The sequence below is a fragment of the Pterocles gutturalis genome, unplaced genomic scaffold (genome assembly GCF_000699245.1).
Source record: "Pterocles gutturalis isolate BGI_N339 unplaced genomic scaffold, ASM69924v1 scaffold41188, whole genome shotgun sequence".
Taxonomy (NCBI): domain Eukaryota; kingdom Metazoa; phylum Chordata; class Aves; order Pterocliformes; family Pteroclidae; genus Pterocles; species Pterocles gutturalis.
Window position 1 is genome coordinate 25,887 of NW_010121911.1, and position 15,624 is coordinate 41,510.

General features: G+C 39.5%; 1 protein-coding gene across 1 annotated transcript in view; it reads left to right on the forward strand.

The window, feature by feature from the left end:
* COL1A2 (collagen, type I, alpha 2) overlaps window positions 1–14,557 on the forward strand; it is a gene marked incomplete at its 5' end in the record, with an annotated part of 39,436 nt that extends 24,879 nt beyond the window's left edge. The window contains 20 exons of the mRNA XM_010077375.1: window positions 814–867; window positions 1,425–1,478; window positions 2,052–2,105; window positions 2,214–2,267; window positions 2,369–2,476; window positions 3,434–3,487; window positions 3,581–3,634; window positions 4,562–4,723; window positions 6,123–6,230; window positions 6,653–6,760; window positions 8,466–8,519; window positions 8,625–8,732; window positions 8,924–8,977; window positions 9,335–9,442; window positions 10,136–10,189; window positions 10,323–10,430; window positions 10,855–11,101; window positions 11,528–11,718; window positions 12,813–13,055; window positions 13,650–14,557. Of these exons, the coding sequence (XP_010075677.1) occupies window positions 814–867; window positions 1,425–1,478; window positions 2,052–2,105; window positions 2,214–2,267; window positions 2,369–2,476; window positions 3,434–3,487; window positions 3,581–3,634; window positions 4,562–4,723; window positions 6,123–6,230; window positions 6,653–6,760; window positions 8,466–8,519; window positions 8,625–8,732; window positions 8,924–8,977; window positions 9,335–9,442; window positions 10,136–10,189; window positions 10,323–10,430; window positions 10,855–11,101; window positions 11,528–11,718; window positions 12,813–13,055; window positions 13,650–13,796 (2,124 nt within the window). The remainder of the gene's footprint in view (window positions 1–813; window positions 868–1,424; window positions 1,479–2,051; window positions 2,106–2,213; window positions 2,268–2,368; window positions 2,477–3,433; window positions 3,488–3,580; window positions 3,635–4,561; window positions 4,724–6,122; window positions 6,231–6,652; window positions 6,761–8,465; window positions 8,520–8,624; window positions 8,733–8,923; window positions 8,978–9,334; window positions 9,443–10,135; window positions 10,190–10,322; window positions 10,431–10,854; window positions 11,102–11,527; window positions 11,719–12,812; window positions 13,056–13,649) is intronic.
* Between the last annotated feature and the right edge of the window lie 1,067 nt (window positions 14,558–15,624).

Below are 15,624 nucleotides of genomic sequence, written 5' to 3' on the forward strand. Positions count from 1 at the left end.
CCTCTGCTTTATTCATATAATTATCTACAAAATTGATTTGTATCTTATGTACATCTCATTCCATATTCTCTTCTGTTCGTTATTTAAACTCTAAACTAAGGTTTCTAGAACTGCTTTATTTGTTTTGACTAAAAAAATCTAGTGTTATTTAGCATAAATGGAGTTGTAAGGAAATTAAGATGAAAATTGTTTGCACCTTTTTATAAAATGTTATGTACTGATATGTGGATTAATATAGAAGAGTAGGATGTATTAAAGAAAGAAGATAGAACAGACTGCTGGTCGGATTTCTTGACGCTAGTGATGGCCTGGATATAACTTTTTGTTATACAAAACATATGGCATTTTATGTGACCACTCATATGACATTATTGTTTTTAACAGTTCTTTTCCTGTTTCAAATAGAAGGTATAACATGAATACCCAAAATATTGAGCAAAATAAAAGGATTTTGAGCAGGGTTTCACATTCCTCATTTGTAATATTGATCAGCTTTGAATTTTTAATTCCATTCAAAATTCTTGCCACGTGGGGGAAACCAAATAAGTTTCCCAAGAAAGAGGCAGGCTCTTAATTCTGAAAAGCATGTCAGCCCCCTTTGTCTGCAAATTCTTGCTTTGCAAGTCAGTATATATTCAGCAATAAGAATCTAATAATAGTTATCAAAGTCCATTCCCCAAATAATCACGATAAACATCTCACATGGTATGCAAGTAATACATGGATACTCAGCAAACAGTTCAAGACTTCTTTCATACAAACTATTGTGTTCGTTGCCAATATAATGCTTTTTTTCCCCTTTGTGTATTCTAGGGTCCCCCAGGTCTGAGAGGTGATGCTGGTGCAACAGGAAGAGATGGTGCTCGTGTAAGTATCTCTTGGTTCTATCTTGCTACACCTCAGAACGTAAGTGACTAAAAAGGATGTTCAGGACTTACATTTCTCACTCTATTGCATTTCCTCTTATATCTGCTCAATTTTGATACAAATCAATATGATTTTGTTGCCCCTTGTCCAACAATGTTTGAATCTGGGGGGAGGCAGAGAAAAATGATAACTTCTCATGCACATAAGAAGAGAAATGACATCAGTAGAGAGCCTTATATTTCATAGGCAGTTGTTCAGTGTCACATTATCCTGTTTAACTTTATGGGCTCAGCCCAGACAGCTAATTCTAAAAGCAGCCTGCAAAGCCACACAAAATTATCATTAGTTTGAGGTTTTGGCTCCCTGTCTTAAAATTCATACTTTGCAAGGAAAATAACAGAATAGATTTTGTTTTATAAAATCCTGTGTCATTTATATTGAAAATAGATGGAAGAAAGTCACATACCTGTCTCCAGGAGGAAAGAGGAAAAAATATTAAAAGTAGTCATTCATGCTTACATTTTGTTAGAAATGGTGTCCTGTCTCTTGACCTGTAGGGTCTCCCTGGTGCTATTGGTGCTCCTGGCCCTGCTGGTGGTGCTGGTGATCGGGTAAGTCTGCTCTTTGAATGAAAAAGTGTCTTGTTTGTTTATGCAGTTTACCCACTCATTAAGATGAAGAGTTCCATAAAAAACAGTTCCATCTTTCTAATGTGCACGAATTTTAAGAGTTTTTCAGATCTGGGGGGCAAGCGTTATTGGGGCTGTGGAACTATTCAGTGAAGTTTGTCATAGCACCCCAAACCTTTTTTTCCTAAAAGGGCATAGAAGGGATGCATATCTACATGGCAGTGGGTTATATGAGGAGAAGATTCTGATTTAGGCTTTGTCTGAATTCTTCCCAGGTGAGGCTGATCTCCACAATCCTCCTCACACTGTGAGAAGAGGTTTTGATACAGTGATGTACAACCACACTTTAGCTTGGAATGATTCTTTATCCTGTCCAAGGATTGTTAGAAATTATTAATACAGGGTGGGTCAAACGGGAGGCATTTTCAGTAACACCCTCTCCATTGGAGACACAAGGTGACTCACTAATGTGTCTGTACCACAAGATAACCCCTGTTCTGAACGCAGTGAGGCCTTCCCTCATGGTGTTGTAATGTTTTCTGCCATTTTTTTTAGGGTGAAGGAGGTCCTGCTGGTCCCGCTGGCCCTGCTGGTGCCCGTGGTATCCCTGTAAGTAGAAATTCCTACAACTATTTCTGTGTCAACGACATGGTGTTCAGAAAAATGCCCTTTTAAAGCCCATTCCAACCAGTCATGTCATCTTTGTGCTCTCTTTAGGGTGAGCGCGGAGAACCTGGTCCCGTAGGTCCTAGTGGATTTGCTGGACCTCCTGTGAGTATTGTTTGTGCTTTCCTCTTACTGATGCCACTCTTCTTCTATTTTCTCTGCATACTTTTCCAACTACTTGGTCTGTGTGTTTTTTCTGTCCATAGGGTGCAGCTGGTCAGCCTGGTGCTAAAGGCGAGCGTGGGCCTAAGGGACCTAAGGGTGAAAGTGGACCAACAGGTGCTATTGGCCCAATTGGTGCTTCTGGACCACCAGTAAGTGAACTGTGTCTTTGTAAAATGCATGGTTCTTAACTGTGCTATGCAAGCAATACGCTAGCCCGAAGGTCTTGAATTTTGAAAAGGTAATTTAAAAAAGGCACAAAACTTCAAACTAGGTTGTGAGGAAAGTCACCATACTGATTTTCACACGTTACATAAACTTTGTCAATCTATTTATGTGGGCTCAGATTGTGAGTCTGGAGCTGAAATTAAAAGAAAAAAAAATAATTTTCAACTTGCCCTGAAGATCAGCAGAATCAGTCTATCTTGGACCATTCAGGGGGTGATTGTGGGTAAGTTCTGAGCTGAGGATGATGGTATCATCTTCCTCTCAAAGACAAGATGTGCTGTTGCAGTCTCTTTCAGGCCCAGTCATCCAGAAGCATGTGTGTAAATTGGTCTGTGCATCCATTTGCACACAGGCTTTTCATGTACTAACACCTTTATAGCCCAAAAGTGTATACTACTTCACATGCATGCAGGCCATTGTTGGGGAACTGGTTGAAGTGACGCAGAAAGTCAGGCCTTGATATTTCGAATACTGTAAAGTGTTTCAAGATAACGTGGCTTGAGATTCTTACTGTATGCTTCTAATAGAGCAATACCAGGCCCTTGCACAATGTGGACTTGCTGTTCTTTGCCTTAGTATGTCTCACATTTTGACTTCCAGATTTGCTTAGATGCACATAACATTTGCAAGGGAAATCAATTATAAATGCCTAAAGCAACTGCATTCTGCAGTCCCTACGATACTGATTTAAAATGTCTGTGAGAATTTACTAACTTAGTATGAGGACAGGAATTGTGGTTTTGGGCACAGTCCTCCTCCTGTTAAAGTAAAAAGTAAAATCACCCTTACCTTTAATGAGTGAGACTGAGACCTTGTTTGAAATAGGGAACATTAACAGTCTTTGGTTGATTCATCTATCTCTTTCAATCCTTCATACATAGGGTCCCGCTGGTGCTGCTGGTCCTGCTGGCCCACGTGGTGATGCTGGTCCTCCTGTAAGTCTTAAGGCTTTCAGCACTGACATTGCTGCTTTTCATTAAGTCATTGTTTCCTTTAAAACAAATCTCCCTTTTCACTTTTATTTTTAGGGCATGACTGGTTTCCCTGGTGCTGCTGGAAGAGTTGGTCCTCCTGGCCCTGCTGTAAGTAATTAATGAAGAACTTCTAATGGGAGATGTCAAAAGTTGCATTGGTTAGGGATAGTCCTAATTTTTGTTACCTGGACACAAATTCTAACTGCACTGGAATCACCTCAGATCCTTATAGGACTCGATGAGATGAGAAGTCTCTTAACTGTTTAAACTCTCAGAGTGAGAATTATGCGTTTAGTTTGTTTTGGGGTTTTTTTTTTTACAATCCATCAAGCATCCCTCTGCATCTTGAGGTGCCTAACAATTTGTAAAAATCTGTGTTTCTTTTGCTTTTGTTAACCATGGGTAACTGCATAGCCATTGATTTTGAGTGGAGTAAGAAGGTCATGTCCTGTTTGAAAGAGTATTAAGGTTATCTTCTGTCCACACTTTCTAAAGCATCTGCAGTTCCAGCCCCTATCTCAAGTAGGGCAACGTGTCGTGTTTGAGAATGTGAATCTCTGCTTCTTCTTTTTCAGCCAAAAATTCTCATTTCAAATTGACATTTGTAGTTTTATTTTCAAAAGTGTTTCAAACCTTTACCAAAAGGCACTTCTTTCCTTAGATGCCCTGCATTTAAATACATTGTAAATCCCAGTATCCAAAGCAAATAATCATATTGAATTGGAAGAGGTTTTTTGTCATAGATTTTATAGTTGCAACTAATGTCTTCAGAGCCAAATCACTATTTTCCTGCCAATTTTTGCCACTTTCACATGCATTGAGTAAAAAAAACTAAAATCTCTCAGTTCAATAACTCTACTGATTCCCACTATCCACTGCTAACAAAAGCAGTAGAAGATGCTGCTTCAGAACAGCTGCTAACCTGTTTATTGCAAAGCACAATTTTTGTACATGCACATAAAATGAAACTTATCTCTGTTCTCCCCAGTTAATGGGTCTACATAGTAATGATATTATATTCATACCCAATCCTAGGGCATAACTGGTCCCCCTGGTCCTCCTGGCCCAGCTGGCAAAGATGGTGCTAGAGGTCTGCGTGGCGATGCTGGTCCAGTTGGCCGTACTGGTGAACAAGGTGTTGCTGGCCCACCTGGTTTTGCTGGTGAGAAAGGTCCACCTGGAGAGGCTGGGGCTGCTGTAAGTTAATGAGTATCACATCTCATTAAAAATGTTTGTCTTCATGTGGATGTTATGGCTTCTAAGACACTTTCAGTATCTGTGAAGGGCTTTTATCTTTTATCTACAAATTTAGCAAAACTTTTAAGTAGAAGCTGAGACTCAAGAAATTTATAGATTTGTTTGACAAACATGCCATAAAAAGTTAACCTAATTTCAGGGTCAGGTTTTTCTCTCTTTTATCTCTTGTGGTGAGTTGCATCTTTCTCTGCAAGTAGCCCAAGTGAAAGCAACAAGTCTAACTGCAGAAGAAATTGCTACTTAGTCTGAGAAAGGGAAGCAGAGTCTCCTGTTCTGAAACTGAGCATCATGGATGGAAAGAGGAACATCTGAACATCCATTCAGAACAATCTCAATTCATTTCTGTGTTAGAAACTCTGATTTGTGGGGATCACAAGGTTAAAGTTGTCTGACCTCAGGGTGACTTAGAATTATGCAAACAAATAAATTAATTTAGAGTATCTTTAAACTTGCACACCCAGATTTACTGGCATTTAGTCAGACACATTTCTGTCTCATGGAAGTATGCACTTTTGTGAATTACAACTCTATTTTCTCAATAAATACTTAAAAAAATTTCTTCTGTGATCTGCAGAAGTTGCAGCTAAGAATGAAATCTTCAGTGTCATTGTCAGACTTGTATGTTAAAATTTTGAAAGTGACAATTGAAAATTTACCCTTTAATGTCCAGTATAAAGCAATACATTTTCTAATTTTTATGTTCTAATTTAATTTCACTTATGAAAAACATAATTGAACTAGTAGGCCTGACTGTAAATTAAAAAAATAATATAGGGTAATCTGTCACCATGATTACTTATGTGAAGTTTAGCACCACATATGCTCAAATTCCAAGGAAATTGAAAAGTCACTTAACTGAACAACCTTTACCTTTCAAATGGTCAGTAGAGAGCTCTAAGGTTGTTTGGAGATGTCAGATACCACCTAGAGATCTCCTAAGGCTGTCCCGGGATCAGTCTCAGATGGTCAGTCTCTTTGCTATGGAATCCCCTCACATAGTCATCTCTGTACTGAATACCCCAATTTTCATGCATCACTCTGTTATTGAATGGAGAGGGAAAAAGCATGTGTATAGTGTTATTCAGAAACAGCATTTTCACTGGAGAACAGTTGTGAGGGGAGTATAACCAACATTATGTTCTTACAGACCTTTAGCTTTGGAGTTTAAAGTCTTACGTCTTGGTTACACCTTCTTTGATGAAGGAACTGGCACTGACACACACTGAGATACTTGGAAAGCTGTTGGTATTATTGTAGAGCAAAGCAAATGAGAGATGTGGAGGGCCATAAAAATGGATTTTTCTCTGTTAATATAAATAATATTATCTTCATGTCATAGGGTCCTCCTGGTAGCCCAGGTCCTCAGGGTATTCTTGGTGCTCCTGGTATCCTTGGTCTGCCTGGCTCTCGGGGAGAACGTGGTCTTCCAGGCATCTCTGGAGCAACAGTGAGTATATGACAAATTAACTGCTTTAAACAGATAGGTGTAAAGAAAAAAGTTGAGGTCACCTCTTAAGGGAAACCAGTGAAGAGGAGATGTAGATTCTGCTGGTTCCATTGCTTCTGCAAACAGAGGATATGGACCTAACAGACTTAGAGCAGTCGAAGAAATGATTGCTTGCTGCAGACAAACAAGACTTGTATCTGCAGATGAGCATATTTTTGAATGCATATCAGAGTTTTCTGATAGAAGAGGTAGAAAATTTAGAATGAAGACAATATTTGGTATAGTTAGATACATCTCTTGTGTCCTGGATCTGTTTCACTTCCAGAATCAATTGCAGAGAAATGTTTCTCCTAGATACAGGCCAGAAGTTCTGTAAGACTGGTTTGTGTTGTCACATTTTGTTTCTGCTGTTCCTGTATTAGGGTGAACCTGGTCCCCTGGGTGTTGCTGGTCCTCCTGGTGCTCGTGGTCCCTCTGGTCCTGTGGGTTCTCCTGGTCCAAATGGTGCTCCTGGTGAAGCTGGTCGTGATGTAAGCTATGTCTTATTTCCTCTTCAGGATTGCTTTTCTTTTATTCTGAGCCAAAGACAGATACACAGAAAAGACAGATGCAACTGTCTGCTAGCTGTTCTGCTAGCAAACTTGTACCTTCCAGTGTCTTCAGGGAGAATTATAGCAGGATTATAATAGACATGGATTCCCACCCCCAACTAGGTGACAAATTCTTCAAGGCACAAGTTGTTGAAATACCTCCTGGAGTCACTGTTGGAATCTTTGACTTTTTACTTAATTGCCAAGAAAGATGAGGGAGTGGGAAAAAGATTACTTCATTGTTAGAACTGGGAAAAATAGTGCATCCCAGGGAATAAGATTTTGGCTATAGAGAAGAATATATCAGGAAAGCTTGCTATCAGCAATTTTTCTTAAGCATCATGTTAGATGCAATATACAAATCTTTCAGGGAAGTATAAAAATTGCAGTCACTTTTACTTGAGGGATCTAGTGATTCATGGTATTAAATACAGTAGTTTTTAACTTAAGGCCCACTCAGAAGGCACATGAAGTACATTACACAAAATGTTGGAATTCCGTTATTCGACTTGGGCAACACTCAGCACAATTTTGGAGTCTGAACAAAACAGATAGTTCTAACATTATGGCTGAGCTACATAATGTTTCCCAATGTGCATTGCCTCACTATAAAATGTGAAGTATGTTTGTAGGCTAAAAATACAATGCAACAAGCTCTGGCCTGTGTGGCAGGTACTGCTGAACTGCAGAGATCAGTGCAGGTTAAGACACAGTGGAGGACCTGAGTCCTGTGCAGAAGGTGGAATGTGGGAACACTGGAGTGGAACAAATTACTCCTTCTAATGCCCTGCCTTGTGGGTGATTACTTGGAGGACAGGGCCCTGCTCCCACTTCTTCGTAGAGCAGCAAATAAACTTATCCATCCAATTTAACCATCCAAGTTAGTAGTTCACCTTGAAGAAGGCTATCCATACAGTGGCTATACGTGACTTACATTATAAGAACAGGTAAAGTATTAACATGTTATCTTGTCACCTGTAAGGATAACTATATAAAGCTTTTTTTTATGGGCCTTATCAGGGAAGCTTATTTGATAACCTGGAGTACTGTTAATGCAGGACTCCTGTGAGTCCCAAGATTCACAGGATTTCAAAGAGATCAGAGTATAGAAGCTTTATTTCATAAGTGTTAAATAAACTTTTGGGTCCATGGGAATTTTCTGAAGGAAAATGTTTGCTATTGTACATGGTGGGACAGTTAAAGGGAAGTTAACATTCATAGAGGAGGCCACTTAAGCTTGTGAAGTACCACAACAAAGTAATTTATCTGTGACTACTGTTGAAGTCCTTTTTTTGCCACTGGCATATTTCATCTAAAAAGTGGGTCTCAGTTTTACTACAAGAGTGCAAGCTAGATGAAGACCACTATTGTCTTGACCTTTTCATTTAGAGAAATATAGCACAGCCCATGAATTTTCCTCAGTACTGAACTTGTAAACCCTAAAATATTTGAAGACCACCATATTTTTCTGAGAACGTTGAAATATTTCAGCAATTTGAGTGGCATTGATAAGGAGGCTTGTCATCTTCAAGATTTACCCATCTCATTGTCTTCTTACTCTCATTGGGAGCAATAAGACTGAGATGCAGTTCCATGTGAGATGAAGGTTGATGGGGTTTAATGCTTTTTCGTGGTATTTTAACAGGGCAATCCTGGAAATGATGGTCCTCCAGGCCGTGATGGTGCTCCTGGTTTCAAGGTAACTTGTTCTTTTCTTTTGTTTTATAATCATGGAAGAAATACTCCAATATGTGTAAGTCAGTAGTAACACACTGTCTTTCCCTTTGCATTCCTTTGTTCCTAGGGTGAGCGTGGTGCTCCTGGTAGCCCTGGTCCCAGTGGTTCTCTGGGTGCTCCTGGTCCTCATGGCCAAGTTGGTCCTTCTGGAAAGCCTGGGAACCGTGGTGATCCTGTAAGTTGATGAGACCTCAAATTTTTTTTATTAACACAGGACTAACATTTGTCCATCATATATATACATTATACATCAAACCCCTACAACATGTGGATACCTACTTTGCTTTCTGCAGAGATGTGTTGAGCATGGAACCTTTATTAGGTATAATAAACCGCAGTGACACACATTTTCTATTCCGGTTTCAGGGTCCTGCTGGTGCTGTCGGTCCTGCTGGTGCTTTTGGTCCAAGAGGTCTTGCTGTAAGTCTGATCTCTAAATACATTGACACATTGATGCGAGAAGAGAAAACATGCTTTATTAATAAGGACTCACGACTGTGCTCAAGATATGCGCGCAAAAAGTAGCGCTTAAGGAGATGTAAATATATATAGATCTAGAATCTTGATCAGCATTCTCTCTAATGGGACTGATGCTGAAGCTTTTGGGATTGACACTCTTCTTGGGTGTGTTAACAGGATACACACACACACACACACACATACATACATCAGGGCAACTTATGACATAATGTAGAATGCTCGTGCTTAATTCTTGCTTTGACAGTAGTATATACTTGAAGCCTATTTTATTCGTCTGACACCTGTATCCCTTCCTAGGGCCCACAAGGTCCACGTGGTGAGAAAGGTGAACCTGGTGATAAGGGGCATAGAGGTCTGCCTGGCTTAAAGGGACACAATGGATTGCAGGGTCTTCCTGGTCTTGCTGTAAGTACATGATTTTCAGATTTTCAGTATTTTGAATGTAAAGAGCAGAAAAAAAAAAAAAAGAAATAAGGTCACTCTAATGTAGAATTACATATGCACAACCCAGCAGGTTGATACCACTTACTGCACTCTGCATCATCTTTCAAAGATCATAAGATTATTTTTAACACTCAACACTCTTCACATAAAATGGCAAATTTTGATATTGCCATTGATAGTTGGCTGTAGAATTATGAGTAACATTAATTACCCTGAAACTCGACTGCATTTGGCTACCACAGAGTTCAAAAAGCTGTGCCTTTGTTTTAATATTATTTCTTATTTTATCCCATAAATTGTAAAGTCTGTGTATCACAGAGAAGCAGAAGTAATTTGTAGATTTTCTTCCCTTTAAATTCTGGTATCCCCTTTAGGAATTCTCACTTCCATTTTAAAGCCTTGTCTGAAAATCTGAAGAAACAATATAGAGACTTTTATAGGTTATCCCCTTAAATACCTGCTTATGCTCTCTCTCCTCTCTCCCCAAAACGGTCATTTTATATGCCAACTCCACTAATAAATGCTAGTAGCCCTAGATTCCCATTCTCTGAGCACAAATAAACATACTGACTATAGCTCCCTCTTGAATCATGCTGATATAAATATGTGCCACTGCGTGTTTTTTAATGACTATGCATGTATCTTTTCCAATAGGGCCAACATGGTGATCAAGGTCCTCCTGGTAACACCGGCCCTGCTGGCCCAAGGGTATGTGAATTTAAGACCATACTCAAATAACTCTCTCATTCCATTTGTGTAATATATATGTACACTCCCATTTATATGAATCTCTATTTGTACTAGTTTCAACTGTCATTAAACTGTTCAAGTTTCCTTTTAGGGTCCACCTGGTCCTTCTGGTCCTCCTGGTAAAGATGGTCGCAATGGTCTCCCTGGACCTATTGGCCCTGCTGGTCTGCGTGGCTCTCACGGTAGCCAAGGCCCTGCTGTGAGTATAACTTATCTCTTGTTGATTTAACACATTTATGTCACAGTTACAGAAAATAACTTCAAAAGCCTAGTAGTTTAGGAAAATATGTGGGTTTATTTATTAAAAAAAAAAAAAAAATATTTATAAATGTCTGGTGTTATTTAACATTAAACATTTCCCTAGTAGGCCTAACCTGAAATCCTTTTTCATTCCTTATGGCCAGGCAGCAACTATACAAAGAAGATGTGGTAGTTCTACACTGTGCATCTTCTACTCCTTGAGCCCATAGCAGTCACTACAGGGCAGGTCCAGATGTGCTGCCTCAGATTAGAGCTGAGGGTGCTAGTAGTTAAGTGGGACTATGCATGTGTGGAAGCATTTAATCAAGAGAATCATATGTCTAATAGAAAGCTGCTTGTCTTTTGCTTCTGAAAAACTTCAGGGTCCTCCTGGTCCTCCTGGTCCCCCTGGTCCTCCTGGTCCCAATGGTGGTGGATACGAAGTTGGCTATGATGCAGAATACTACCGGGCTGATCAGCCTTCTCTCAGACCCAAGGATTATGAAGTTGATGCAACTCTGAAAACACTGAACAACCAAATTGAGACCCTGCTGACCCCAGAAGGCTCCAGAAAGAACCCAGCTCGCACCTGCCGTGACCTAAGACTTAGCCACCCAGAATGGACCAGCGGTATGTTAGTGCCAGATATTTGCCCTTTCTGGCACAGGGAGTATTTCCAGCTTATTAGCTATCTTTGATGAGTGGTATCCTTGGCCACCCAGTGAAAATACTAAATGGCCAATGAAAAAGTTCTCTCTGCCTCCACTGAAAATAGATACAAGGACATTCTGAAAAGCTCTTTATAACTATTGTTGTGTGATTATTCTGATATTTTTTCAAAATAATACAAAAATATTTAACCTTAGCTTTCAAATGCAGGTTCTTATATATAAACAATCTAAAATACGTATTTATCCCAGTTATCACCTTAGCATTGTACCTAGTTGGGATATTTATGACCTCTCTCTGAGTTCCCGTATTAAACAAGTGAATATAAACTGAATGCAAATGTTGGGCTGAGTGAACTATTGTTTGCATTTCTTTCCTCAATGGCAGGCTTCTACTGGATTGATCCTAACCAAGGCTGCTCTGCAGATGCCATTAGAGCATACTGTGACTTTGCCACTGGTGAGACTTGCATCCATGCCAACCCTGACAATATTCCTGCTAAGAACTGGTATATCAACAAGAATCCCAAGGACAGGAAGCATGTATGGTTTGGTGAAACTATCAATGGTGGCAGCCAGGTAAGTGATGTATGGGAGGATGATTGTTCCCTACAGTGCTTTCTGATTCACTAACTCTCAGAAAGCAAACACATAAATTAAACTCTCTTAGAGGAGAAATACGAAAAAGGGAACTACCTTTTATCTCAAGGGAACAGAGCTCCAGTTCTGGTTTGGATCACAATTTGCTAAAAGGATTTCTCAGCATTGTTCTAATTTTTCTTGGTGTCTGCAAATGATCAATTCAGCATGACTGATGACTATTGCTAAGGGAAGCCTGGACTGGAGTATGGTACATTAGTATAAAGACAGTCCAGAAACTAACTGAAAGAGTAAGAAAAACATCTGTGCTTATTCTTTTAATTGAGATGTTTTACATATGACACTGTTCCTGAGAAGATATTTATATTACATATCACAGATCCTGAGTGTATGCCACTGTAACATTCAGAACTGCCTAAGTGAAAACAAGAAATATGTCTACTTGCATGGTAGACACTGTACCAGCCAATTGCAAACAAATCACTTCCGTGCAGCTAATGAGGTCTAATTACATAATTCTTAAATGAAATTGAGTTGATCTTATGATGAAATTGCAGTGTCCAAGATCTTTAATATAAGAACATAAGATAGTTCACAGTGGGTCAGAACAAGGGTCCAGGGTAGTCTAGGGTCCTGTTTGTTACAGTGGCTAAAAGCAGAGGCTGGAAAAGACTACAGGAATTAAGTAAAGGTTTGGAATATCCACAGACACTATTCTGTTAGACTCACAAAAAGATGCAGGGTTTTCTTGAGACAGGCATTATTTCTGTGTATCTGTGAAAACAATAGATTTCTCCCTTGAACTTGTCTGATCTTGTCTTTGAAGCCACATGAACTGTTAACACCCTGTCTTGAAACAGAGTTCTACAATTTGACTACATCCACTCATGTCTGGTCTTCAACCTAACCTCCTACAAGTTTTATTTCATGCTCTCTAGTTGCAATAGACAAGTGATGGCAGACTTACGTAATTTTTTTTTTTAATATTCCTAGCACAAATATCCCATATTTTGATTACACACATCCACCTTTCCCCAGCAATACAATTGACTGGGTTCCTTTCTGGTTTTCAGTTTGAATACAATGATGAAGGAGTGACGTCAAAGGATATGGCCACCCAACTTGCCTTCATGCGTCTACTGGCCAACCATGCCTCCCAGAACATCACCTACCACTGCAAGAACAGCATTGCCTACATGGATGCGGAAACTGGTAGCCTTAAAAAGGCTGTTATACTGCAGGGATCCAATGATGTTGAACTACGAGCTGAAGGCAACAGCAGATTCACTTTCAGTGTTCTTGAGGATGGCTGCTCTGTAAGTAATGCAGAAACCATGGGCACCATGATTGCCCATGCTTAAGCACATGATTAGGGACACATTCAGAATTGTGCTTTGAATCAGAATTAGAATCAGTCAGACCAGCAAAATTTTACACAGTGAAGATAAACAGCCTACAAAACTAACTTTAACAAGTGGGAAGGACTGGGGTACAAAAAAAGCCTACACACAAAGTACACACAAAGCACTGTACTGTGCAGTGTGGCAAAAAAGAAAAAACTTTTCAGAGGGACCAGACCTCTGTGTAAGCTGAAGATACATGAGAAAATCATGCACAAGCTGTAGGAGGGGTAGGATCTTTAAGTCCTGAAAAACTCAGGCAGGGTTTTCTGAGGATTTAACATCAGTGTGAATAATATGGTAGTTGGTGTAGAGTATCGTACATATGACTTCAGAAGTTTAATTATTTTCACTGTATCAGAGATCTAAATAGTTGAATATGGGTATCTGTTTTGCAAACAATGTCAGCAAAATTAATATGAAAGTCTTTCAGAAATTATCCATTCAGGTGAAACAATTCTCAGTACTATGAACAATGCAATAACAATTGTAATGCATCTTCTCCTACAGAGAAAGAACAATAAATGGGGCAAAACGATAATTGAATACAGAACAAATAAGCCATCTCGCTTGCCCATCCTTGACATTGCACCTTTGGATATTGGCGGCGCTGACCAAGAATTCGGTTTGGACGTTGGCCCAGTCTGTTTCAAATGAATGAACTAAAATTAACTTAAAGCCTCTCCCAAATTATTCTCTTGTCATTTCTTTTTATAATGAAAGCTGACTCCTTCCATTTCTTCTGTTCATCTACTTGCTTAAACTCTGGGCGAAAGAGAAGGAGAAGAATTGATTGGAGCATTGTGCAATGAAATTTAATACAACCCCAAAAGGACTTGGAAGTCTTTCAAGATTTAACACCTTGCTTTGGGAAATGTCAACCTTTGTAAAGAAAAAAAAACCAAAATAAAAAAATCATGAAAGTTTGCACCACTTGTGGCCTTTGAATATCTTCCACAGAGGAAGTTTAAAACCGTGACTTCCAAAGGTTTGAACTACCTCATACACTAAATCAAGTGTGATCCCCATCTTTTGTAGGCACTACTCCATATGATCTGAGGTACTTTCAGTTCCACTCAAAATACAGTGGTGCTAATTGCATTATTACAGAGTATCTTTCCAATACTTGAACTTTGGTGCTAATAGCATTTAAAGTATCACTTCTCTGTTTCTTTGAAGTCTGTCTCAAAGCTTAGAATGTCCTGTCTCACCCACAGCTTAAGCATGTGGATCATTTTTCCTCATCTTTGTCCTCTTCCTCCAAAATCAGGTGTTCCTGCTTTCAAATCTCATTTCCATCTTCTACAATGGGTTCAAAAAAATCATCATTTCTCAAAAAAAGAAAGAAAATGTATTTTGTATATGTGAGATGTTTAAATAAATTGTGAAAAAAATTAAATAAAGCATGTCCAGTGTTCGAAAAGAAACTATTCAATGAGTTACTTGCTTAGATGCATTGGCTGGTATTCATGCCCAGGGTTTACAATACGTCTGCATTACTGCAGCTATCTTAGCCCATTGCTGTAAAACGTTTGCTTAGAGCATTCGAAGTCTGCCTACAACTGTCTTACGGATTTGATTGTCTAGTCTATTCAACTCTTCATTTCAACATCGCCTTCTGAAAAGTCCACAAGAAACTCAGTAACTGTGTTCACAGTATGAGAAGTCCAAATGCTAAACAAGATTAATAGCTGAAAGAAGGAAAAAGAGGTTCTGTCATACACTTGAAAACAGAAAGCTCCTTGGTGTTGAGAGAGCTGTGCTGGCTCATGCTGCGCTGTACTCAGAACTGTGCTGTGCACTTTTGAAGTGATGTGCAGAAGTCCATGCAAGGAATCTCTAAATTTAGTTGTCTTGTCAGGAAGATCAGGGTTTGTTAGGCCCTTATGGCTCATTCAGTTCTGTATGAGACACGAAACTATCTGCTGTTGCTAACCTTCATAATTGACTATCACAAAAAACACCATGAGAAGCAAAGACTGCGTATCTGAGGCTTTTGAGGAGACTGCTATCATACGGTGCTTTTCTGAAAACCCTGAACTGCAATTCCAACAGCTGTGGTTTTGGAAGTGGGAAGGCACTTGAGAGAACACACAGAGGACCATGCAGACAACAACAAAAGCAGGTAAGGGGAGAGGTGAGGCAGGCTTAATCAGTAGGAACCCCCAAAGGGAAGCATGAAGAAAACATCCAGGAGAAGGTCCTTGTGGTCGGAAGAAACCACCACTCTAAAGGTTAACAGCTGAGAGTCTGAACGCAGCTCCAAGCAGTGCAAGGAGGAATAAGCACTAAAAGCTCTGTCTAAAATTTTTTAATTCTTGGTTGCAATTAATTGGTTAAGGAATAAAGGGCAAATACCAAACTATGGCCCGAAGTGCAGCTGCTATGTGGCCACAGCTGTATGCTGAATTAGTAAAAGGGGAAAAGGGGAAGTCCTCACAGCTGTGTGCTAAATTAACAGAAAGGGAATCGCCATGATAAAATA